Raw genomic sequence first — 27,243 nt, 5'->3', positions numbered from 1 at the left:
ATTTTTTGCTGAAAACCCTTAAATTTGTTGCTGCTGAAATTATATCGCATGAAGACACGGCGAACGAAAAGTTTGTTTTGATTCTAGTTTTGATGTTGGGTACGGCCGAGTGCCACAGGTTGTCTCGAAATTGTTTAGATAGGCTAATAAACAAAACATACTGGGGCATTTGTAGAAAATTTAAGGATTTCTTGACGGAATCGATGTGGTCCCTCTTACCACGCCGGGCCTTCTTACCCCTTGTTCCCCTAGATGGTTTTAGAATAGATGGAGGGAACGGTAAAAAAAGGTAATGAAAGAAAGGTGTTGACAGCATCTCATGGGAAACAAGGCGTGAAAAGAAAAGAACAGAAAGTGCAGTAATAGAGGTTTCTCGAAGTAACATTTATTAAATTTGTAGAACTTCTTACATATTACTTCTTACTTCTTACTCTGTACTTCTTATTTCTTTCTTCTTGCTTCTCACTTCTCACGCCTCACTCCTTACGTCTCACTACTCATGACTCACTTCTCACTTCTCACATCTTCTTACTTCTCACTTCTCTTACCTAGTTGCCCTGGCGTTCTAAGACAACGCCTTATGAACATAGTTTCTCTAGTTAACTCTGTTGTTGGTTACTGCTTTCCAATTCCTTGGACATCGAGTACTCTCCACCTGGTCTAACCATCTTGCTCGCTGTGCCCGTGGTCGTCTTGTTCCTACCGAATTTGAGGTTGCAGGATAGTTGTCAGGCATTCCTGCAACAGGTATTTATCTATAACACAATCTTTTCTGCTTCGCGCTTTAGTCTGGTCCACCGCCACGATTCTATAACATTAGCCCGAATACCACTAGCCCGAAAACCACTAGCCCGAAAGCAAATAGCTCGAATAACACAAGCCCGAATGTAACACATGCCCGAATGTAACACTAGCCCGAATGCAGCACGAGCCCGAATGTAGCACGAGCCCGAATGTAATACCAGCACGAATGTAACACAAGCCCGAATGTAACATTAGGAGCTCCTTACCCGCAAGGTTGCAGAATCGGCAGGCTGCGAAGTCTGTTGTATAAAAACAGAAGGTGTACGGAGTGTACAACCCAAACTTTATTTTCGGATCGGTGTTGCGAAGCCCATACTAGTGTGGTCTAATTTCCTCACAGACGCGTCCTCATTCTTTCGGACCCTCGCTCTTATTTCTTCATGCACTGCAAAGAATTTTTGCGAGTGTGTGTTTAGCTAACAGCATCGGTTGTCGCTCTCGGACGGAAGCAAAAAAAAGTGATAGTCTCTTCTCGGTTTGTCGCACCGTGAAAATACTTTCCTTTCCAGCATGGTTCCCCGCCTCGCACCGTCAAAATACTGCCATTCTTATCCCTACACATTTCGGTTCGCGGCATATAGCCTTTACGGGATTCGTTCAGTTTCTTGTAGAACTTTTGCGTTTCTTTCTCAGTTGTCACTTGCAGCTTCTCATTTTTCAATTCTTATTTCTCACGTCTCATTCCAAAATACACAGCTCATGCCTTATTACTCATTTCTCATCACTTACCATTCGCTTCTCACTTCTCACACTAACAATGGTGTGGAACGGTAATTGAGTTAATTATGAATCTCGAAATAAATTTGGTAGCAGACAGTACGTAATTCCATTAAAGTTAGTCAGATGTCAAGTAATGGCACCATTTTGCTATTCATGCGTTTTTAACGCTAAACTGGAATGTACCAAACAAAAAAACTTTAATTTATGATATTGACTTAGCTATAAGACATTCAATATTTGTCCCCATCTGTCACTGTGCACAATGAGATATCGCTTTAAATCGTAATAGTGTTGTTAAAAAATTCAACGATCGGGCTGTGTTTAAACTGTAAGGTAATCGTTATTCTGTCTTTCACTTTGCTGGGAGATTAAACTGTTTTTCTTTCCTGTTACCATTTTGCTGTAGTTGTACCTACTACACCCTCGCCGCTCGATCTCGAAAATCTTGCCCTCACGAGCGTGCACCATCTTGGCTGGGCTTCGGGTTCGAGCTGGGGCTCCGGCAGCAGTTATCCAATCGTCGTCGTCGCTGAAACTAAATCTCGATATAAATCAATTTGAATCGCAATTGGGTACCAAAACGAAGCGCAGCAAAAAAAAACCCTCCGAAGTACACGATGCCATTCAAACTGAACAGCGAGAACGCTTTCTGCCTGTGCGCCACCAGTTCTGGTGCAGTTTCCCATTTCCTCTCGGTTTTTGGGTGGAAAGGCAATCCACAGAGATGACAAGACGACGACGGAAAGCTGGAAGCACTGGAAGCGAGGATGCAGTTTTCTTTCGGGGGTTTTGCGCTGGGTGACTGGCGTCTTCCTGTGCTGAACTGTGCCGTGCTGTGCTGTCGATGTGTTGCTCGACATTGCATCGGAAACGTCCTGACGGAGAGAAAGAGAGCACAGGAAACTCGAAAATAAGCCCAGAATCGGCGCGGCAGTGACGCGGGTTGGATTCGGGCTTGGATCGAAGATTAGCGTTGGCTGTCGAAGTTGTATGAAGAAAAATGATCCGAGTGAGTAAGCTCTCGAGGGTTGAGAACGCACAGCCAGCGTCGTGGCTGGGTTGCTTTTTATCCTGCCAACTGACTGGCTGGCTGGCTGGCTGGTTGGTTGGCTGACTGCCGGAGCAAGAAATCGATAAAGTACAATCAATTTTGGTCGATATTTTTTCTCTGTTATTGTAAAAAGGAAGGATAAACACTTGGAGCGATTCATCGGTTTTGGTTGAACTTGCTGGAATGTGTGGTATCCTATGTGAACATGGTATTAAAGTGGTTCATCTTCATCTATCCAATTTTAGATGAGTGAAAAAAAGTTCAATATTTCCATTTGTCTTTATCGTTTATCAACATTTAACTTGTTTACTGTCAAATCGATTCCAATTCGGGTGGAAGCCTTTGATTACCCACCTCATCAAATGGGATTGTACTTTCCAGTATAAACTAACATTATTTAAATCATTCACTAGCATTAACTAAACAATTACTTATCGATTAACCTTTTCCACCTTTTTGTTTCTTTTTCAGGTAAGTTGCGCCACCAACTCTCGTAACGTAACATTGGTTATGCAGCGCCCGCAGGTGAGGACAGGAGCGATACAAATTCTGGATGAGTAATGAGTAGCTTTACGTCACGACATTCGAATTTACGGACCGCTCAGGCAGTCCAGGGGTTAACCCTTGATCCTGCCGTTCTAGTTTAATTTGCTTGTACAAACCTCGGTTTGCTGTACCTACACAGATATAGAGCGTGGCGTTCGTTGATAGAAACGTGCTCGCCTATCAGTAATCGCTCGGTTACGATCAATAGCATGTTCGTAGCTGAGCAGTGTTTGCACGAAATTTAGAAGGGAGCAGTGTGCACCCCGAAACCGTATTTCGTTACTAAACTTACCACCGCACCGGGAGAAAGCAAATCGTTGGTTCTCGGCTGGCCCAAACGCCAGTGCCGAGGCCGTGAAGGTCCAACGGACGGACGAAAGGTGGGGCAAGCTCGCCAAGAAAGCATACCGGCTGGCAGCATTTGAAATGCTGATTGGCCTAATTTTTCCTCCGCTCATTGGTAATGCCGGCTGGTAACAGAGTTCAGTATTTGGATTTTTTTCTCTCTCTACCACCCCCCTGCCACTCCTACTGCTTGTCGGTGCACTACAAACACGTGCCTGCAACTGGAAGGAAAACCAAAAATAAGATCGTGTACTATCCAGCTAGCAGTGAGTGGTCTACGTTGGAAATAGTGAAAAATTTACTGGAATTGTTGTTATTTTCTTTCGCCATAGAAGTTTTGGAATTGCTATTTTATTTTTTTTGGAAATTTCAGGATTACAAATCAAATGACTTCTGTACTTATCTTAAAACTTCAAAACAAATTAAGCGAAAACTATTCTAATACACCCGTCCAACCTCCTTTCAGCTACCCTCGAGGTTAGAAAAGGGGTTCATAAAGGTTGATGCATTAACTTGTGTTACATAGAAAATGATTTTCTGCCACCATTGCCTTCCATGCATCCAACCACCAAACGAAGTCAAACTAGCTTACAGTAGACGTGATTTAGCAAGTTTTTTTCGCCTGCCACTAGCCCAGCCCACAGGGAAGCCTTCGTAGCCAAATACTACTAGGAGCATAGTATGTTCCAGCCTAGCACAGTTTGTGCCCTTTTGCTCTTTTGCCGCAGGAAAAAAATCAAATTGGGAGCACAATGAAAACCCAGGCACGTACATCATAGCTCCTAGGAAAAAATGCTTGCTGCAAGCAGCTTCTTCGAGCCTACCACAGTCAGTAGTGGGCAGCCGCCCGCCGCCACCAGTGGCAAATTTGAAAGTTTGCTGATTCGATTCCAGCTGCCAGGATTTCAGACTAGCTGGCGGAAAAGAATCAATTCTCCTGATCTTTCAACTTTGCCATTTGGACAAACAGATCTAATTGGATAAATGACTTGCTTTGCGCTTCAGTTGGCATCGATATGGGAGGGGGTTGGCGAACTTCTCAAGCGCGCCCAATCAGTGGTTAGCTAATATGATTTCGCAGCTCGTTGAACAGATTTGATCCGACCAACTAGACAGCAGAAGTTATTAAATGGGTTAATTACCGGGGGTTACCAGGGCTAACAGTCGTTGCGGTGTAAGAAAGTGTTCTTAGCTGCACTTTATGGGAGCCACTGCTTGTAGCTGACTTCAATTAGTAACTTGAACTTCAACCGACCAGAAGAATTCAATCTGCAGTCAGTCTTTGTTTCAATCAAATTGACCAGCGCTTGGATCCTGTAACTTTACCAACAGGATTTAAAAAAAAGCGCTTCAATGTGTCCCTAAAAAGAAATCCCTTTCGCAGCGGCCGGATATTCATCCAGCTGAAAAACAAAAATTTAGGCGATACAACGAACCGAAAGCTTCCCGAAAAAACCGCAACCGAATGATAGATCCAATATCGCCCGAGGACGAGACGAGGAAGGTTGTGTGGTGTATGTCCACCATACTAAATGGACCGCGACCGATTGGCCGCCGGATGACTCGGCGCGTCGTCGGCTTCTTGCCCGTACTATCCTTGCTTGCCAGCCAGACTTCAGCCAAGAAAGAAAGTCAGCGTTGGAATCCTCAGCAAAAACGATGATATCTCATAGTTTTCCTTTTTTTTCGAGAGGAAATTTTTACAATCACAAATTTTTATTTTATTTTTATGACTTTGGCATTATGTATGGGTGGTCGGTCGGCCGGCTGGACGTCTAACTTGGAAGGCGTACGAATGGCGTTGGCATTGGGCGGCGTTTTTGTGTGTTTGCATGATGCGATTGGGTTCAGCTCAATGGTTTGTGTCATACGGGAAATTGAGGTCGGCTGATTCGTCGTCTCTAGCCCAATTCGGTCCCTTTTTTCCTCCGGTAATGGCACGATAGAGAAAAACAATTCGATATTGTTGATAGAGCTACAGATAAGTCTAGATGTAGGAAATTCCCCATCCACTATAGTAGTATTTACTACCCCTTTATTAAATTTCAACTGTTTTGAAAAAAAAAATCACAATGTAGCTTAATTTGTAAACCTAAACAATATGGCATAAAGCATATGAGATTCAAAATAAAGGATCACTAAAGAATCAAAATGTTATAAAACACAACAGCAGAGCTGTTCTCGTTGTAATGGGGTCACAACTGACACGACGTCTTTAAATATTGAACATTTTTGTGCGTAATTTGTTAAAAGTGGCTAAAAATGGGAATCACACTTTTAAAGCCTCGAAACAGTGAACCCCCTGCTCGTTAAGGGGTCAGGCAGTTTTCAATTAAAATATTTATTTATATTTTTATCGCATGGTATTTTATACATCCTACATATTTGTTTTATCGGGCATGTTTCCTATAGCATTTTTCAGCTGTTTGTAAGCTACTAAAATCGGTTGTTACGCTCATGGCAAGAAAAAAAAATACAATTTTCGGTAAATACCAATATGGCGGCCAAATTTAAGATTAACGCCATTCAATTTTTTCTTCATTTGAAAGCACTACTCTTCCTCCTCACAAAACCTTGTTACTTGTTATTAATTTCATAGCAAATTAAGAAAATTTCACGAAAAAGGTGACAAAAATCAACTTGTACGAAAACTATTTGGTCCTTTGGTGAAGGAGGGGTTCACTGTTTCGAGGTTTTGAAAGTGTGATTCTTGTTTTTCGATCATTTTCAACCACTCAAGCACAGAAATTTCAATATTTAAAGGCATGGGCTGAAAGGTTCCAAAGCCGGCTGGGTTTATTTGAATTTTATAATTATAATGTTTTATTGCGGTATTTATTACACCAAGATGACCAGCTACCAAGATGATAGAAGTCAAAACATATTTATACTTAGCTATAAAACCCTAATAAAACTGTTAATAAAGTCAGTTTATTGCGGTTGCTTAGATTACCATCATAAAACCAGTTGGCTGCGATACATCTCTTAAAAACTTACTATACTATACTGTAAGTGAGGCGTAGCCAGAGCTCAATACTAAAAACATTTTTTTATGCGAGGCCATATTGCCACATTCTAGTATTTTTTTCAGTCCGCAAACAAAAATTCATTGAAGAAAAACGTGAATTACAGAAAAAAGTTATTATCAATCGGTTTTAATGTCCCAGGAAGTAACTAGAATGATTTTGCTAGAAATTGAGATTGATTAATTGAATAAATTTATTTTGTTTAAATAAAACTGCTTTTCAAAAATCGCAAAATTGCGGTGGCGCGTTGATTTTATTCACTTATACCAATATGCACGATAAAATTTGATGCGCATATGTTGCACAACTGCGGTCGCTGTTGAAAATTTATTATTTATTTTATCGGATATTTTATTATGGTAGCTATGGACCAAATCGATCAGGATAATCTGACAGTGATGCTTTAACTTTTCTACTGACGGATATATCTTTTCAAGTTAACGAAGCTAGCTGATTGATCTAGCTTTTGCCAAAACAAGCTTTATGCGAAAAGCTTCATTAAGTCATGGCGGTGACTGTCAAGCAGCGGAAAGCATAATCGGTTTTATTGCTGCTATCAGCAAACTGTAATAAGATTACTTAAGTATGGCCTGACTCGTAAGGAGGTTATGAAAACCTACTGAACTACTGACTGACCTACTTGGTCGGAAGGTAGTTTTATAGCGGTCATAAGAAGGTTCTAGTGAAGCTCATAGTTTTATTACCAGCTTTACTCAAACAGCAATATAAATTTTATTTCATTCCTCTAGTGATTTTCATGACCAATTTCATTAAACCGTTAACAAAACTATAAGCTCCACTAAAACTTCCTGATGACCGCTATAAAACTGCCCTTTCGACCAAGTGGCCCATTCTTCAGAAGGTTTTTCTGTCCTCCTTACGAGTCAGGCCATAACAAAGAAGTTCAATCGGTCCGTCAACTTCGTTAACTTGAAAATATATTGCTCTGGGAGGAAAATTGAAAGTTCTACTGTCATATCGTCCTGATCGATTTCGTTTATAGCAGCCATAATAAAATATCCGGTAGAATAAATTATGAATTTTCAGCAGTTTCCGTAGTTGTGCAGCAAATGCGCATTAAATTTTACCGTGCCAATTGGTATAATGGGTGGATAAAATCAACGCGCCAACAAAATTTTGCAATTTTGTAACCATAATTAGATCAATTTCATATAGGTACGCCATATGGTATTGCTACGCCCCACTTATGAAAAGTTTATAGGAGATATATGAGCATTTCTGGTTTGAGCAACAGAAGAGCTGTACCGCACCTAACTAAATTTCTCGTGGTACTATAAGCAACCGCAATAAACATGCTTTATTATCAGTTTTATTATGGTTTTATAACTAGCTATAGGTATGTTTGGTATTGCGTAATCCGTAACAAAGCCAGAGGTAGCGATTAATACCGCAATAAAACCTTTATAAACTTCCTTGAATTGTTACTTGGGTATAAAATTGGTCATGAGAATCACTTGAGAAATGCCATAAAACTCAAATTGCTTCTTGAGATGGGCATAATCTTCTATTTTTCCAAGATATAAGCTTAGCTCTGGAAAAATTTTCGATTTTTGTCGGTCATCTTTTGAAACTTTATTTAAAGTTTTCATTCAAGTTTTCATTCAAGAATTCATTAGCTATGCTCGTGTACGAAATTTTATAAAACTCGGGAACCGCTCGGCCTATTATTATGATAATTTTGAAAATTACTAGTTATAAGAATCATGAAGCAAATCTTAAACATATCAGTTTTCTAAAAATTATGAATAAGACAGAATTAGAACTAAAACTAGAGCTAGGGCTAGGGCTAGGGCTAGGGCTAGGGCTAGGGCTAGGGCTAGGGCTAGGGCTAGGGCTAGGGCTAGGGCTAGGGCTAGGGCTAGGGCTAGGGCTAGGGCTAGGGCTAGGGCTAGGGCTAGGGCTAGGGCTAGGGCTAGGGCTAGGGCTAGGGCTAGGGCTAGGGCTAGGGCTAGGGCTAGGGCTAGGGCTAGGGCTAGGGCTAGGGCTAGGGCTAGGGCTAGGGCTAGGGCTAGGGCTAGGGCTAGGGCTAGGGCTAGGGCTAGGGCTAGGGCTAGGGCTAGGGCTAGGGCTAGGGCTAGGGCTAGGGCTAGGGCTAGGGCTAGGGCTAGGGCTAGGGCTAGGGCTAGGGCTAGGGCTAGGGCTAGGGCTAGGGCTAGGGCTAGGGCTAGGGCTAGGGCTAGGGCTAGGGCTAGGGCTAGGGCTAGGGCTAGGGCTAGGGCTAGGGCTAGGGCTAGGGCTAGGGCTAGGGCTAGGGCTAGGGCTAGGGCTAGGGCTAGGGCTAGGGCTAGGGCTAGGGCTAGGGCTAGGGCTAGGGCTAGGGCTAGGGCTAGGGCTAGGGCTAGGGCTAGGGCTAGGGCTTGGGCTAGGGCTAGGGCTAGGGCTAGGGCTAGGGCTAGGGCTAGGGCTAGGGCTAGGGCTAGGGCTAGGGCTAGGGCTAGGGCTAGGGCTAGGGCTAGGGCTAGGGCTAGGGCTAGGGCTAGGGCTAGGGCTAGGGCTAGGGCTAGGGCTAGGGCTAGGGCTAGGGCTAGGGCTAGGGCTAGGGCTAGGGCTAGGGCTAGGGCTAGGGCTAGGGCTAGGGCTGGGGCTAGGGCTAGGGCTAGGGCTAGGGCTAGGGCTAGGGCTAGGGCTAGGGCAAGGGCTAGGGCAAGGGCTAGGGCTAGGGCTAGAGCTAGGGCTAGGGCTAGGGCTAGGGCTAGGGCTAGGGCTAGGGCTAAGGCTAGGGCTAGGGCTAGGGCTGGGGCTAGGGCTGTGAATAAAGAAAAAGATCGAAGTAAAAGATAGCGAAGGAGAATTAAAAGGATGAAGAAAGAGAGTTAAAATGATAGAGAAAGAGAGTTAAAAGGATAGAGAAAGAAAGTTAAAAGGATAGAGAAAGAGAGTTTTAAAAGGGTTTAGAAAGAAATTTTCTTGTCAGATTAGACCTGTTTAAAGAATTGGAAAATTTGGAAACATGCCATGATGAACACAAAAGTATGTGGTATAACTTTTTGACTTTTGTTTTCTCAGCATCTTATTCAAAACGTAATGAGGTCAATTATTTTTCGATCAAGTTAAATGTTCATGCTATATGGTGTAGAAGTCACTAATTCAGTTCATTGTTTTTATTTTTAACTGGCATTCACAACTCGAAGCTAATTCCCAACTTGTCTGTTTTTCCTTAATCATTTCCATTTTAACGAACAATAATATCATTTCGATGTCATAATTCGAACAAAAGAAACCGAACGGACTCGCAGCCAGCTGGCAAAGCCCAGAAGTAGTCAGCATTTAGCAGAGAAAAATGTTAATTAAAACATAAATAGTACAATAATTACAGCAGCGGTTGCAATTGCCTCGGTAGCATAAAGTTCTCGCCCCTCGGCAACGAAAAAAAAAATAACCAAAACGCGTTTCTCTGCGATTGGCGTTGCCGCTCCGCGCACTGCACTGCACACCGTTTTCGACTTTCCATCCACAGGCGAAACGTCCAATCTGTCAGTGCAGACAAACAGGTGTGCTACCTCCTAGCGGCGAATGCCGTCGCTCCGTCGCGTCGCCACCCACCCACCACCCGGGAAAACCGACGACTTCAACTACGGCGCGCCGTGCCGTGGTGGGAAAGTATGATTTATTTACACGTCGCGGTGCCAGCGTAGGCTTTTGCCACCGACATCTGTGCGGTTTCATCAACGGAAATGCTGGCAGAGTGGCGCAAAAATTGGGTCAACATTATCTTCTGCCATTTTCTGCTGCGTAACTATTGGTGAAGAATCGGAAGAGTTTTTCCTTTCCTCTCGCTAGGAACATTAAGGACATTAAAGTGACGACATTCCTCCGCTGCTGCGTCATCGGCAGGCTCTTGTGGCTATAATTATCAATCGATGAAGCACGAGAAGATAATTAGTTGCCTTAAGTTCGCTTCCGCTTGGTTGGTTCTTTACTATGTATAAGTGACATTCTATCGAATGGCGCTTTGATTGATTCCGCTGTGCTTGAATGCTGTCCGGCAGCGCACCACTAATTACCGAACTAATTGTTAAATGCCATCTTCTGCGCGGGAATCTTCGCCGGTTTTAATCTATCCTAGGGTGACTAATCATTCAATAAATTATACGTGCAGATTGAAACGCTTTGCATGATCTTTAATTAAAGAGAAATTGACGAAATTAAAATTAATAATAACATTATAATAATTCTAGACGCAGTTTGATGTTTGAACGTCTGATTTTAATCTAAAGTAAATCTGTGTTGAAATGAATCCGCCAAAGTCAAATAAATTAATCCTGCCTTCGGTGTGTCGGAACAGCTGGGTCACCAGTCTGCTTGAAGAACGCAGATGAAATCCCGGAATCCGATCGTGACCAATTTAAGGTAAATGGAAATCCTTGTCAGTCAAATCGTTGCGTTGTTGTCGTTGTTGTTGCTGTCGTCATGATTCAGGTCTCCTGCTGAGGAGAATGAAGTCTTATCTTTCAGATAAGACTGCTCACCGTTAGCATCTACTCGACAGTTACCTGATAGAACCCAATTTAGATCAATTTCCAAACGCTGCTGGAATATTTTATTTCTTTACGATGGTGTCCAGTCCACACAGCAGTCGCTCGCTAAGAAAGCGAGACGTTCGTTTCAAGCGAGATTGCGTATCCGTTCGAAGCGACCTTCTCATGTTCCGCTGAGAATTATCATATTTATTCATTATAATAAAATATGCTATAATAATTGTTAGTTTTTTGCGGATTGCACTGTTCGAAAAAAAGGTCACGCTGCTTCCGTGCAGGTTTCAGTTGGTCCATCATCATCGTCACAGAGTAGATAAAACGGTGGGTAGTCGCTAAAATGTCAACTTTGGCAGATACAATTTCAACCTCTTGAGGCACCAGCAGCGGTGGGGTTCCACAAACTAAACCTTGACAAACTAAATTTGCGAATGAACCTTTTAAGATTTGGCTAAAAATTTACATACTATGTCGCTTGACCAAATATTGTATTTTATTGTCACTTTAATATTTCAATACTGTCTCACATTGGAAGCAAATAATAAAAAACTTTGGGATACGATCCGCTCTCGACCATCTTGTATTTTTTCGCAACAATGTCAATTTCGGTTAATGTACTTACAATTTAACTTTGGATCTATGAAAAGAAAAAAACCCCGACTATTTTTAGAGAAAGTTTCTTAGAGAGAGTTAATAAAAGAGAAATAAAGTAAAAGGGAGAGAAAAAACAAAGGGAGAGAGAGTAAGATAAAGAGATAGAGGCACTAAGACCACATGAAGTAAAATAGCCTCCCAGTTGAAAGTCGAATTACTACTCTGCTCTAACAAGTCAGTCGTCGCATTTTCGAATCTCGACAAAATAACTAATAAGATTAATATTTTTTCTTAACTGAAATACAATGTCGAATAAAAAACTTTAAACTGTCAATTACGAAGCATATTACATGAATAGTCATCTTCATTTGGTTGCAACATCGCAAAACAGATTGCGCTGAATGTGCAAATTCTCCAACGAATTATGCAAAAATATTATATGGCGACCGTGACAGATCAAAACCCCGCAAGTAACGGTTTTTATTCTGATGAATCCAAATTTACAACAACCCAAGGTACAATTTTTATTTAATAAGCGGAATCCGAAAGACAGACTGCGAAACGAGGGGTACGATGTTTAGTAAAGGTAACCAACTCTTCGGGTTCGCAGATGACATTGAAGGCAATCTTAGCCAGATTGAAAGAAGGCGGAACGAAATTTAACCTTGGAGTGCCCAAGGTAGATTATAATGTCCCAGATCTTCAACAATTCAAATGAGAAATCGGGTTACTGAAGACCAACAAGGCCGCCACTAACGACTGCCTACCGGCAGAGCCATATGAACACAGCCAAGAAACGCTGGCAACGGCTTTGCACCGTGTTTTTTCCCAAAATTTAGAAGGTGGAGAAGCTACCGGAGGAATGGATGGAAGGAGTGGTTTGTTCCATCTACAAAAAGGATGATCGGCTTGGGTGCACCTATCGCTGCATAACACTGATAAACACAGCCTGTAAAGCCTGTGAGAATTCTCTCAGAACCCATTGGCTATCATGGATACTAAAAGGTTTTGTATGAAATTACCGAGCGAACCTCATGGGAGCTCGCGCCAAGCCTGGCAGAAATGTCGGGAATATAACGCGCCACGTGTCACATAATTATTTACTTCAAAGCAGCATACGATACAGTCGACCGTGACCGTGACCGTGACCAACGAACGTGTTTTACCGGAAAAACTGACGCGGCTGGTCAGAGCCCTACGTTCGTTGGATCGAATGCATCTCCGCCATACGAAGTTTGCTTTACTTTACCTGTGTAAATCTTACGGAGCCAGTAAAGTAACATTCCTACAGCCTAATACACAAAATCCTCATTGCAACCGGTTTTGTATGGACTTGAAACTGTGACGCTGCTCATGGAGACTCATATCTGGCGAAAGTCGGTAGGCTAAAAACGATTCTCTTCAACAACCCCACCAGCAAAAGGTGCAGAGGGGGCCCATCGAGCGAGATACTTAAAGCAAAGCCTAAGTGCTACATTTCGTTTTCGAAACTAGACCTTCTGTTTTTGTTCGACAGATTTGGCAGCCAGCTGTTAGAGTACAGGACACTTGCTAGTTTTACGTTCTTATTGACTCTAACTTCGTTGATACTGCGGATTCGAATACGACGACTGGTTTGTTGGATCAGCTTCGTACCTCGAGGTCATGTGGGGGCTGACGATACTTGACCACGTTAAAAGCGACTTGCGACTTTTAAGAAACCTGAAAATTTGGTGACATTTGGCCCAAGACCGAGTGGAATGGAGACGACTGCTTGAAACAATGTGAACCATCTCGGCTCTATGCTGACGATAACATATGCAATAATATACGCTGCGCTAATATAATAACCATTACGTTGTTTGCAGTCAAATCATCAACTAACATGAATAATTCCCAAACGAATGGTTGGGAATTGGTTGCCCATTGCTGTCCATTATGTTTGTTTGTAAAAATTACACGTTATGTGAAACATTTCCTTTTACTCTTGTTGGCTTCGTATTGTTTCGAAAAAGATACAGCACTTACAGCACTTAGCACTTACAGATAAGAGAATATTTCGGCTGATCGCCTTTTGTATTTAAGCACATGGCCGGATCAAGTTGATTGATAACTCGCAGTCATCTTTGCCGACGAAAAAGATTATAAGGATAGTTGAAAGCGATGCTGTTTACTGTGCCTTCAAATCATTTCTTCGAATGCTGTCCTTCTTTTGAAACTTGTGGATAACGAAAATAAGATTAAAGCGCATCATATTGAGTTTTATAAATGTGGTGTTGGACACGAAAGCCTCAAAAAGTGCAAACCTATACATATAAAAATGGATTTCTGTCTGTCTGTCTGTTTCGTCTGTCTGTCTGTCCCGTCTGTCTATCTGTCCCGTCTGTCTGCCTGTCGCGTCTGTCTGTATGTCCCGTCTGTCTGACTGTCCCGTCTGTCTGTCTGTCCCGTCTGTCTGTCTGTCCCATCTGTCTGTCTGTCCCGTGTGTCTGTCTGTCTCGTCTGTCTGTCTGTCCCGTCTGTCTGTCTGTCACGTCTGTCTGTCTGTCCCGTCTGTCTGTTTGTCCCGTCTGTCTGTTTGACCCGTCTCTCTGTCTGTCTGTCTGTCTGTCCGTCCGTATGTTCCTTATAAAATCGAAAACTACTGAACCGATCAGCGTGAAAATTTGCATGTAGAGGTTTTTGGTGCCACGGAAGGTTCTTATGATGGTTAGAGATCCCTCCTGGTGTCTTTTACAACCAACAAAGTGTCGAAATGTCGGGAAAAGATCACATCTATGTCTTGATATTTTCTGAAGACTGCCCTTGCCAATATTTCAATAGTTACAAGTGAATCCAGTCGACAAAAAACACAACTTTCATAAAACATTAGTCAATAACAAGACCACCAAAAACTATCAATAGTAACGTTAGATGATTCAGGGCGAGACGACAGCAGCCCGCGAGTGTTGCCGGCGACCTGCCTTCGGAAGCGCCGGCCACTGCGGGGGGCAGCCTCCCTTAAAAATCACCTCTATCTAGGTTTATTTATTTTCCTAGATCTACTGACCTCTATTACTTTTTTTCAACTGGGTCCGAACAAGCGACAGCGAGTCGGGAGAGGATTACTTCAGCGAAATGGTAATTTCCCGCGAAATGGTACATCCCGCGTAAGGTTTTTCGCGAAACTCTATATTCCGCATTATGGTCAACCGAGAAGTGGTGTTCCGCAAAATGGTATTCGGCGAAATGTTACATAATCATGGCGAACATTTTAATACTATCCACTTTATTTTATCAGGCTAAGCAATGAGGGGAATTGTGTTCTACTTTACTGTGAGGAAAATTTGTATATTAAAACACCCACGAACTTCTCAGAAACTTGCAAAACTCGAGATTGTGACAAAGATCATCCGAGATTCAAGATTTATGTACAACACAGTTTAATTTGTGACAATACGAAGTTTGCCGGGTCAGCTAGTAAAATAATTTAATAGAATGCTAAATAATTAGAATATTGAGAATTATTGTGAGCCCAAATCCAGTGCAGTATTCTTTGGTCTCTCCAGCTGATTACTTCATTCTTCAGAAAAGGGGGAAGGTGTGCCATACAGAATTAATCGTAATTTTAAATAATTTTCATTCTGCAATACATTCCAAACTGCCAACTCACACTCAACCGAAGGGAAAACCTTTTCATCTGCAAGTCCTCACAAGCGCAGCATTTCCAAAAGCAGCAGCAATCCTAAAAATTGAGATTGAGATGCCTACTTGTCATGGGACATTAGGGAGAGTGTTAGTTAACGTTCAAGTTTTAGGAATAAATGTCTTCATTCCAAATGCTGATGCTGATTTGTGAAAGAAAATCTTAAAATGTGTCCTCATTTGATCTCAGATGAACTTGTCTACTGATCAATCAAATTCGTAACTTTATATCAATTAAATTTTACTATCACAGTCTTCAGTTTGAGAATAAACACTTTCGACTTTTGTTTCTTTAAACTCGATTAAGTCTTGTCTTGCCAGAGTATGCCTTGTTGGTGTAATGGTTTAGCGAGTGCTCATTCAAGTAAAGGTCTCGTTCCCATTAAACGAATCATTTCTTTTGTACATTGCAAATCGCGCGCATTATTTTGAACTACATGAATAGTGGCACTGAACATGAAAGCTGTAGGAAGCGAAACGATATGGTACTTTATGGTTTTTTTACAAAGTGACCTTAAATGCTACTTAAAAACTAATTTGGTGATATGTTTAGTGCTAGAGTGGCCAGAGCCCGAAAACGCGCGAAATCGAAAGGGATTGCTCGTTATGGTCGAGAGCAGAAAAAAAACGCGTGTGGTTTTGGTTAACAATTTTCTATACTAGCTTTATTAAGGCGAAGGAAGTACAAGATGCCAATTTTAGGTGCGGTGATACAAAATATTTAAGTTGGGTATTGGTTGCATAGGCATAACTGCTCGAACCGGGAATCACGTAGAGATACTGCGCGAACATAATCCGCCCACCAAATTGCCTCTGGGAATTTCAGGTTCAAGTCTCATGGGACAAAATTCATCTGCGTCTAATGGTATGACCCTTATTTTACGGATGTCACGTCGCATAATGCCACTACAGGTTTTTACGGCTACAACCCTGATCAGTCCATCAAGTCCGGGAAAAAGCTCGACGATTCTTCCCAATGGCCATTGTTTTGGTTTCGAATTATCATCCACCAGAAGAACGCAATCTCCAATCGAAACGTTTACCGACGATCGCTGCCACCTTTTCATTCGCTGCAGAGAAAGCACATATTCCTTCTGCCATCTGCTTCGGAACTCTTGTGCGAGGCATTGAGTAAACTGCCAACGTGACATGGACGATATTTGGCATTCTAGCATGTTAATTTCTGGAATAGTGGTGAGCGCTCGACCAATCAGCAGATGAGCAGGAGTGAGAGGCTGTGAATCCATTGGGCTATCCGATATCGGCGTGAGTGGTCTCGAATTCATGGTAGCAGCTACTTGGGCAATCAATGTGGACAACTCTTCGAAGGTGAATATGTAATTTCTAATTATTTTTGCCAAATATTGCTTGGCAACCTTAATTGCTGACTCCCACAGTCCTCCATGGTGCGGGGAGCGAGCAGGGATAAATTTCCATTCCACGCCCTTGTTAGTCATGAAGTCGGTTACCATTTCATTATGCTGCGACGCATTGAGAAGATTGTACATTTCACGAAGATGTTTGGCTGCTGCGCGAAAGGTCGTTGCATTATCCGAGTACATTTTTGCTGGTAAACCGTAGCGACTATAAAACCGAGTAAATGCAGCCAGGAACGCAGCAGTGGTGAGCTCTGACACAGCTTCCATATGTACTGCCTTTGTGGAGAAGCAAATAAATAGTGCGATGTATCCCTTGCTTTGTTTTGCCCCTCTAGTCCGGCGACTGACAATGCTGACTGGTCCAGCGTAGTCAACGCCAGTAATTGCAAACGGCGGATTCGGTTGAATTCGATCGAACGGTAGCTGACCCATTTGTTGAGCTAACGGTACTGGTTTAGCACGTGCACAAGTCACACATTGACGGTATATCTTTCTAGCTGCACTGGCTCCCCTGAGTACCCAAAACTTTCTGCGGGATACTGCCAACAGTGTTTGTGGACCACAATGATGATGAGTAAGGTGATCATGCATCAAAACCAGCGAAGTAAAAATTGAGTGACGAGGCAGCAGTATGGGGTGGCGAAGGTCGTAGCTGAGGCCCGATTGTTGCAGCCTTCCGCCCACCCTGAGCACTCCAGTTTGGTCTAAGAACGGCTTGAGTTGGTGCAGACTACTGCTGGTGCTTACTTCTCCCTTTTGTTCGAGACGCTCTCGTTCTGCATGGAAATATTTTTGCTGAATGTGAAGAATGTAAACCGTTTGAGCGCGTTCAAGTTCGGTTGGTAGCAGACGTGTGAGTGATTGATGTTCAGAAGAAAAAACACGATATATGCGAGCTGTTACTCGCAGTAGCATGGTGAGATTTGGATAGTACCTTGCTAGCATCTCATCCAGAAAACGGTTTTCGTAAATAGAGAGAAGAGAAATCGGTATTGCCTTTTGCTCTTTGGCAATGTGCTGTTGTTCGGCAGTGGTTAATGCCGAAATGTTGATCGGCTTAAGATAATCGTGTGTGAAGCTCCAGGGAGGGCCATTCCACCACAGGGTATTACACTGGATTTGCTCTGGCGAAGCTCCGCGTGAGATGATGTCAGCAGGATTTTGCTCCGATTCGATATGGCTCCAATTTATAGCTGGAAGACAAGTTGTGATCTCTGCTACTCGATTGGCAACAAAGGTTCGCCACCGAGAAGCCCCGCCATTCAGCCATGCCAATACGATAGTCGAATCTACCCAGGCACGTATCTCATGGAAAGGTCGGTTGATGGCTTTAGACACATTTCTGATCAGCCGTGCGAGTATTACGGCTGCACATAGCTCCAAACGAGGTAACGTTTTTCGCTTGTTCCCAACGGGCGCGATCTTGGATTTTGCACAGAGGAGGTGTGAGCTTAGATTTCCTTTGTCGTCGACTGCTCGGATATATATGCAGGCGCCCATGGCCTTCTCCGAGGCATCACTGTAGCCGTGCAGGAATATTTTCGATGGTTCGTTCAAGCTGATGACTCGTCTCGGTATCTGAAAGGAGTTAAGAAGAACCAGATTTTGCGCAAAAACTTGCCAAGAATGAATCAACTCACCAGGGGGAGTAGTATCCCAGTCCACCTTCAGCTCCCACAATTGCTGCATTATCACCTTTGCTTGGACGATGATTGGTGCTAAAAGACCGAGAGGGTCGAATAGGCTGGCGATGCTGGATAGAATATTGCGCTTTGTGGGCTGAAGGATCTGAGGTAGTTGAATGCTGAACATGAACTCATCGCTGCACGGCTGCCAGTTGATGCCAAGTGTCTTGACGGTACTCGACTCGTTGAGCTCGATGGGAACCTTCATCTCAAGGTCCGCTTCAGGTACACCTTCCAAAGCTTCAATGCTGTTAGAAGTCCACTTACGCAAGTAAAAACCGCCAGTCGAAAAAATATGCGAAAGCTCTCGTCGAAGTTGCTTGGCTTCTTCAATGGTGTCCGCTCCAGTAAGGACATCGTCCACGTAAATGCCCTTAGTCGCCTTCTCTACGGTTGTCGAAAACTGGTTTTGGTGGGATAGTAATAGTTGTTGAACACATTTGGTCGCCAGGTATGAGGCGCTCTTAGTGCCATAGGTAACAGTGTTGAGGCAATACTCCTGAAGTGGATCATTTTTAGACCAGCGCCAAAGAATCCGAATAGAATTTCGATCTTTATCAGAAAGCCGCACCATCCTGTACATTTGTTTCACATCCCCCGCTAATACGATCGATGGAAATCTAAAACGCAATAGAATATCCACCAAAGAGTCTTGAAGCACAGGACCAGTGAGGAGAATGTCATTGAGGGATTTACCACTGCTGGTTTTGGATGAGGCGTCAAATACCACCCTACATTTTGTCGTGGTGCTATCCTGTTTTATGACGCAGTGATGGGGAAGAAAAACGCAGTGTTCCAATGCTGTAGTAGCGAGACACATATGGTTAAGGTCAATGTACTCCCGCATAAAAGAGTGGTATTGTTCCTTGAGGTGGGGATTTTTTTCTAATTTACGCTCGAGGTGAAAGAATCTCTTCTCCGCGATTTCCCTTGATTCACCGAGAGAAGAGGGGCTCTCAGAGTACGGCAGCTGAACAATAAAATTTCCGGAGATATCACGAGTGGTGTGTTTTGCGAAATGCTCTTCGCATTTAATCTCTTCGTCATTATAATGTGGTGATGAACTTTCGTATTCTTCGTATTCCCAAAATTTCTGTAGTTGATCAGACAAAGGATCATTAGCGGTTGTGAGTAAGCATGACGACAGAGTGCATTGTGACTGATCACTGCTGTCGTTGTAACCACCAGAAACTACCCAACCAAGTTTAGTGTTTTGTAGCACGGGTAGACGACCATCCAAATCAAGTTTAATTGTTCCTGATTCCAGTAGCTGAAAGAAGAGTTTATTGCCGAGTAGCATACTTATCTTTCCCGGGTGGTGAAATTGAGGGTCAGCCAGATTGATCGTTGTAGGAATTGGCCAATTAGATATATTGATTGGCTTAAGCGGTAAGTCAGACGTAATACGTCGCAGAACAATGCACGGCACGACATTTTGGTAGTCTGAGCAGCGCGAGGCGAATGTTACTAGTGCTCCCTTATTTGCGCGATTAGAGGAACCAGCAATTCCACCAAACTCGAAATCAACTTCTGATGTTTTTAGACCCAATTTTGCACACAAATCTTCGGTGATGTAACTAGTGTGGGAAGCGCAATCTAGAACCGCTCGGCATGTGTATGGACGTCTAAATTTATCGAATACGTTGATGGTGACGGTTAGTAGAAGAACATTCGTATCAGTTAGATCGCTCGTGAAATTAAGTGGGGAAATCAGCGTTTGTGACATTGATGCTGATTCATGTGTGTTGCTTAGGACTGCTACATTGCTAGTTTGGGCAGGAATGGCATTCATTTCCAAAGCATCGTGTAAGCGAGTGTGATGTGGCAGCTCACATATTCGACAATTGCCGGACCGGCAAGGCTCGTCGGTGTGTTGTTTAAGGCAGTTTTCACACAGGTTCTGCCTACGAATAAAATGGAGTCGATCACTAGGTTTTGCGTGCAAAAACTTACCACATTGGTACAGAAGATGTGGCGATTTCATACAAAAAACGCACACTGTTGTTGGTAACGGTTGTCCGGTAGCAACTAACGCTGTTGGTCCTCGCACGAATGATTTATTGGGCATAGCGTATGTCGGCTTCTTCGGGCGATACACTGCAACAGATTTTAGCGCGCAGCTTTGTGCATCTACGAAACGCAGGAATCCTTCCAAGGTGATTTCTTCATCCTTTAATTCTGACCTTTTACGGCTCCAAAGTTGCTTGGTTTCTGGATCTAGCTTTTCGGTTAGCAAATATAACAACCAAATGTCTCTTCCTTCCTGATTCATGGCCTTCAATGCTCTGACCACTTCATCGGACACGTCGTGTAACGAACGTAGCCCGGCGGCAGATGGGAACGTCATTGATTGTTGGGACAAAAATCGATGAATGTGGTGTTCAGCTATCTCAAGCGGTTTGTTGTATCTTTCTTTCAGCTTATCTAGCGCGGGTCCATAGTTGACATCTGCTATGCGTAGGTGTGATATCAATGCAGCTGCTTCCCCGACTAGATTTGTTTTTAGAAAATAGAGCTTCTGACTATCCTGGAGAGCGGTATTTTTATGCACTGCACTATCGAACAGGTCGAAGAAAGACGGCCATTCTAAGATTTCACCACCGAACGTTGGTAAATTCATGCGCGGTAACTTGACGTCCGTATGGGGTGTAATATTCTGGTGGGTGACAGAAGGTGGATTATTTCCCTTTACTGATGCATTGAGCCCGCTGGAAACAAGGCGCATGAACTCCGCTTGCTGTTCCGTCAATATACGAATGGCGTCGCCATTGTCTTGCGAAACTGCCTCATGGCGCGTAGATGAAAAGTCGAATCTTTTACGCAATTTTAACAAGGAACATTTCAGTGCACAAAAGCTTTCTTCGAACGTCGATTGATGCTCCAGTAACTCATCCATTTCCTCCTCTTGACAGCATTCCACCATCCGTTTGTGAACAGCCAGGTAAGTTGCCCAAATTTCCAGGAGGTTATCCAGCTCAGTCTGGATGTCGATTTCGTCCAAGTCCGTGTTTCTAACAAGCTGCTGGTAGTTTTGAGACACTCGCTTCAACCGCGCGTCGAGTGACTTTCTTTCCCGTAGTAGCTTATCCATTGTAGCAGGAAATTTCGATTTAACCGATATGTAGCGCGTTCGGAGGTGCTATTCCAACCTCACTCTGACACTCGTTAGCGAATCGCGGCACGGTAAAAAAGCGGATAATAACGCACTTTTGGGTTACCGGCGGTCCGATCCGGCTCGAAGGACCACTTTATAGAGTGGCCAGAGCCCGAAAACGCGCGAAATCGAAAGGGATTGCTCGTTATGGTCGAGAGCAGAAAAAAAACGCGTGTGGTTTTGGTTAACAATTTTCTATACTAGCTTTATTAAGGCGAAGGAAGTACAAGATGCCAATTTTAGGTGCGGTGATACAAAATATTTAAGTTGGGTATTGGTTGCATAGGCATAACTGCTCGAACCGGGAATCACGTAGAGATACTGCGCGAACAAGTGCTAATCCTTTTATAGTGCTAACGATGCTTATTTGCAACTGATTACTGACGAGAAGAATATGCATAGAATTTTTAATACCAATTTATAGCTAACAGCAATGCAGTCAAAAAGCTAATATACAACAGCCTGCAATGGAAAATACCAGAAATGCCAATAAACGGTTGATTAACTGCAGATTGGTTACCTGACAAAGTTTATTACGGTTGTGATATTTTTTTTTATTTCAGTCAAGTAAAAGCATTTGTTCGTATTGCATCGGCTGGGTTGTTTTATTTTGATCTTACTTACTAATAAATAAATTGTCACCGATATTTTGCATTTTACTCTGGTTCTACCCTTAGTTGCAAGCATACAGGTAATTAACTCATTCTTTGAAACAGACTATGTTGCTTGGAGGGAACCATAAAACAAGTAATAAATTTGATATTTTTAGTGGCATGATTCACTACATTTCGATGGGCGTCAGCTGCAAATTTAAATAACCTAAAAGCAACTCTATGCACAGTATTGCAAGGATTTAACAATAAAACTATTAAATATAAGAGACCCCACCAATGTAATTCTGCACCACACAAGGTTCAATGATCGTAAAAGAACCGCTGCCGCATTCCTTGCACCCTTGCACCCACGCAAACGCTCTCAAAACTGCAACTGAATCCAATGAAAACATGTTCGTGAATCACCATCACCGGCACCATACGCCGCTGTCGTTTCCAGCGAGCAGCCATTGTTATTATTCTATTTTAATTCATCGATAATAAAACGGTAATATCGACAATCAAATCCATTTTTATTCATTTATTGTTAACTTGATTCGCTTCCACCGAGCCATATTTCCGAGCCACCCACCCGGGAGCGGGTGCGACGTATTCGATTTCCAGTAGGTAATCTGAGAAAACATGCCCGGAAGCATCGAAGCGTAGGGACGAACGAATAAATTGTCCTAGGCCTAGCCTTTCCGCTGTCGGTTGTTTTCCGCCCGTTCTTCGTTTCCTCATCAGCTTTTCGAGCTCACCACCGCCACCGGTTTTCCACACCGATTGGGGGAGTCTTTTATGATCATGTTAAACGACGCTTTTAGGAGATTTATTACCGAGTGTGACCTTATTTGTTTCTACATTCTGCCGTATTCCTACCGCGCTGGCTGCTCTGCGCTGGCTGATGATGATTCGAAAAATCTCCCTCCAGAGACCTCCCAACCTGCCGACTAGAAGAGCGACGACGCACGAAAATTATAGAATAATTCCAAACCGACCGCATGCTTTTTATGAATGTCGCCCATTATTGTGCGGAGGCAATTTCTGGCGGACGGCTCTCTAAATGTGCTTACTAAGCTGCCGGTCTGCCGGTAGGAAAAGGAACCAGCCCAGACTTGCACGTTTATTTAGTCAAAACAAAGAAACAGCGAGGTGTATGTTTTCCGTGTTTAATGGTTTGAATAAAAATTTTACGATTGCGATGATATTTACAGCCGCCGGCTGTTGTTCATGAGTTAGATTCGGAATTAATAGCTTTAATTGTGACCCAAAATTTAAAGTCATTGAGTCAGAATGGTTTTCAATTAAAAAGTCACTCAATCTGTTCGTTTGCTTCGTTTGCTAGTAATGTCTTACGACACTACAGGCTGGTGCACCGTTTCCGCCCCTTCTAAATGTTCAGCCAAAAAAAAAATAACCTCTCAACTTGTCTTGATTCGGAAGACTACAAGTCTGTCCTAAAAGCCAGTCTCGCCCCCCCATGTCGATGATTAATTTAGCACACGAAAACGGCGATGACGACAGTTTTCCCAAGGCAAACATTCATTTCCACTCACTGCCCGGACTGCTCGCGCACGATCGTTTCCAAACATTTGCCCGGAGCAATTTCACAACACATACCTACTAGTATATAGCTACCCTTCGGCAAAAGCCAAAACGGCTGGGGCGTCCAATTCGAGCGAAATTCTAAATGACCCATCACGGTCCCGTCGGGCAGGCCCTACTCGTCCGGCCGGCAGGACGGAGTAAAAGCCTGTCAGCATCAGCGTCGTACACACTGGCTCTCAATCGGCGACGAATGGGAATTCAATTCCCGGCAGGATTTGCCCGATCCGAACCGAGAGGCTGGCAATAGCGCGGCACCGGATAGGGAATAAATCTTAGATTTAAACAATTCCATATTAAATGAACTGCAAATCGATTCAATCGACCGGGGTCTGCTGCTTCCTCTTTCTCACTCTCTCGCTATTCAAAATGAAGAAATGGAAAGGAAAACGAGTGACTGACGTCTTCGAGTTTCAGAGAGCAGTTTGCAGATCCTTGACTTTTTAATGTAGTTCACACCAACCAAACGAAACCCAGGACGGACCGGGATCTGCATAAATTATCCACGCTGAAGTTCATAATGGTCTGCCAAAACGATTCGCCACTTTTGTGCGAATTAACGTGTGACGCTGTGTGTGCGTCTGTCTGCGGTTACGATTTTTCGCCCGAACTGGCTAATGGACTTGGTTGTAAAACTAATTGCAAATCCCAGCACGGGATGGGACGTTCTCGCAGGAGGATCGCACTTGGTTGTGCGTGGGCGGACGAGGAAGATCAAGACGCTCGCGCATATGGTGCAACTTACGCACTGACTGACTGACAGGTGGGGTCTCCCTTCGTTTGACCCTAGTAAATTGAAAACGGTAGACTCTAGGATGAAAAATCGCACGTTTCAGCAAAATAATTGACAGTGAACTCATTTTTATCCAGTCATGTAAAGAGTTTATTCGTCGAAAAACGTTAATTTTGGCATTGACACAGCTTTTAATTAAACACGTTTTGAAAGTCATATTTTGACAGCTAATATGTCAGCTTTCTTGTGTTGTACCGGCGAATTAATTTTTCCCGGCGGCGGCAACGGCTGCGATTAGACAGGAAAAACAGGCTTTTCTCGCGCTAAAATTCCAGCATCTTCATTGGCATCGTTCGCTCCGTTTTCACTCGGTTGGCTAATTTCCACCGCCCGACCGACCGGTGGACGACCCCTTTTATGCTGACATAAACAACGCGGCTCGGAATAACATTCCTCTCTCGCGAAATGAAACGCTTGTCGGCTGTCTTCCATCCGCACCCAGTCCTAGCAGTAGAGGTAATTCACATTGGAATGAAATGAAAATTAAAATCTTCCAACAGAACGCGGCACGTGTCGGTGGGGGGTTTGCGTGAGAGATAACGGTGGGCGGTGTTCGGGCGGGGGCGGGTGGTAACAGGTGCCTAGGTAGGAGTGGAGCGTTGACACACTCACACTCACTCACACACACGCACACACTCACGCTCGCTGCTCTAAATTATGACAGCACATCCCCATTTCGGGGCAGCTGCAAAAAGTACTGAACAGTCGCGTAAGTGGGGCGAAACGATGACAACATTTTAAGCGGAGAAGACTGCGAAATTCTAAATGTTTTACGCTTCTTTAAATGTCAACGACGCTACCTTCCTGGCCGGCGACGCAGCTGTTCTTTGTGAAGTTTAACCGCGCACCACCGCACCGTCACCACCCGCTACCGTTGTTAGATGGTTAGAAAGCGGGTTTTCTCGAAACAAAAATGCTGATTTTGGGATGTAAGTTTTGGCTGTCCCAGATAATGATTATTTAACTCTTTTTTCCACTTTTGAGACATCGGTGCTAATAAATTATATTTAATTGTTACTCATCATTTCCTGTTTATTGCTTTTTTATGAGAACGGGGAGCTGCCAATGAAGTATTCAACCTCAAGACTGACTGATTTTTTTCAGAATTTTTTATTACTCACACACATCTGATCCCGTGAAAAGGAATTTAATCGAATTTCAATTGGCTGAATTAATACTGCAGGACAATGACATTGTTAATGGGAATGAACATACAGTTATTTTTTTCTTTTTTGCCCGAAGGATATATTGACAAAGATGGCACAAATATAAAATACAGCGACGTTTCAATTTTACCAACAACAAAAAAAAAAACACCGTCGAATTCTTTTGATATTAAATTCAGCTGGTCTCAATCGTTTCGAGTTTCAAGTTATTCTTGGGAATTTTTCCTTTTGCTCATGCCAAAATCGAAACGCCACTGCACTGTGTTGATAACCAAATTCTTCAGTTTATTTCGCCAGAATTTACGTGAGAAGCAGTAACAGGCGCTGACTGAACGAGTGAATTATGTCATGATTTATTAGATTTTTGTCGCTTCAACGACACTCCTCTCTGCGAAATGGAGAATAAATTTGTCATTAATCTCTCGTAAGTCGGTGCGGTAAAGATGATTGACCTGAACGGCATTGGGAGTGCTTTTTGCCTTTCTCGCTGAGGAAAGGATATAAATTCATTTGAATATTCGTTGATCGAATCGGTTTTGAAAGCTCATAAAACGGAATCGATAAGATATGGTACTTTGTATTGAAGTCAGCTGTTTACTATTTGGTGGGTTCTATTGAATTAAACGCATCTATTGGTCAAAATAACTAGAATAGAAGCAACTAGAATAGAGAGATACATTTAATTCAGCTGCGGAGATAATTTTTATCGGTGTAATATGCACTACCATACACAGACATACACAGAAGGTGTGACACCCAACCTGTTAGAAGAATATTTTGGTCTGGAAAAGTACGTAATCATAGAATGGTGAATCTATTATTACTTATAACAAAAATACCAACCGACTAAAGGGTGTCCCAAATCAAATTGCACCACCGAAGAAACGCTGTAGAAAATTACCTAATTGACCTATCCTTTTCAAACTTTCAGATAATAAATTATAACCCATTAGTAAGCTTTTGGAATATTTATTTCATTCAACTTTAATACCACAACCGTATGCTCGCATCATACGCTTAACTCCACTCAAAAAGTTTTGTGCAACATCTCGCTGCAGCTTCGTCTGTACGGAAGCCCACTTTTTCTTCATGTGTTCCTCCGATTTGACCTCCTTAGGATAATGGACCAATACTTTTCATTGGGCCTTAGTTCCGGTGCGTTGGGGGGGTTCATGTCCTTGGGTACGAAAGTAACCCCGTTGACTTCGTACCACTCCAGGACATCCTTTGAATAGTGTCACGAAGCTAGATCCGGCCAGAAGATTGTAGGACCCTCGTGTTGCTTCAACAGAGGAAGCAGAAGCTTCTGTAGACACTCCTTGCGGTAGATCTGCCAGTTTACAGTTCCGGTAGTCACGAACTGAGCACTCCGTTTGCCACATGAGCAGATCGCTTCCCAAATCATGTATTTCCTGGCAAATTTTGTAAGTTTCTGCGTCCTTACTTCCTCCGGAACATCCAATTTGTGCTGGGCGGTGAAGTACAATAGTCCCAGAAGCTGCCGGAAGTCCGCCTTGGCGTCCAGATTTTCCAGGTGTTGGCGTAAAATAAATTCGCGACGTTGCTTTTCGAAAAACTGATCGCGATAAAAATACAGTGCAAACAATACAGTCTAAACTACTT

General features: G+C 43.1%; 2 protein-coding genes across 5 annotated transcripts in view; one reads left to right on the top strand and one right to left on the bottom strand.

Annotated features, from left to right (window-relative positions):
* Window positions 1-27,243, top strand: part of LOC128738214 (uncharacterized) — a 693,074-nt gene that overhangs the window by 125,903 nt on the left and 539,928 nt on the right. The window lies entirely within an intron of this gene.
* On the bottom strand, window positions 16,013-21,400 carry LOC128735452 (uncharacterized). The gene has a single exon (XM_053829935.1). It carries the CDS (start codon window positions 21,398-21,400, stop codon window positions 16,013-16,015), a length of 5,388 nt encoding a protein of 1,795 aa, XP_053685910.1.

Source organism: Sabethes cyaneus, chromosome 2, assembly GCF_943734655.1.
Source record: "Sabethes cyaneus chromosome 2, idSabCyanKW18_F2, whole genome shotgun sequence".
NCBI classification, from domain to species: domain Eukaryota; kingdom Metazoa; phylum Arthropoda; class Insecta; order Diptera; family Culicidae; genus Sabethes; species Sabethes cyaneus.
Note: the sequence above shows the minus strand (reverse complement) of the source record. Positions and strands in the feature narration are given on the sequence as shown.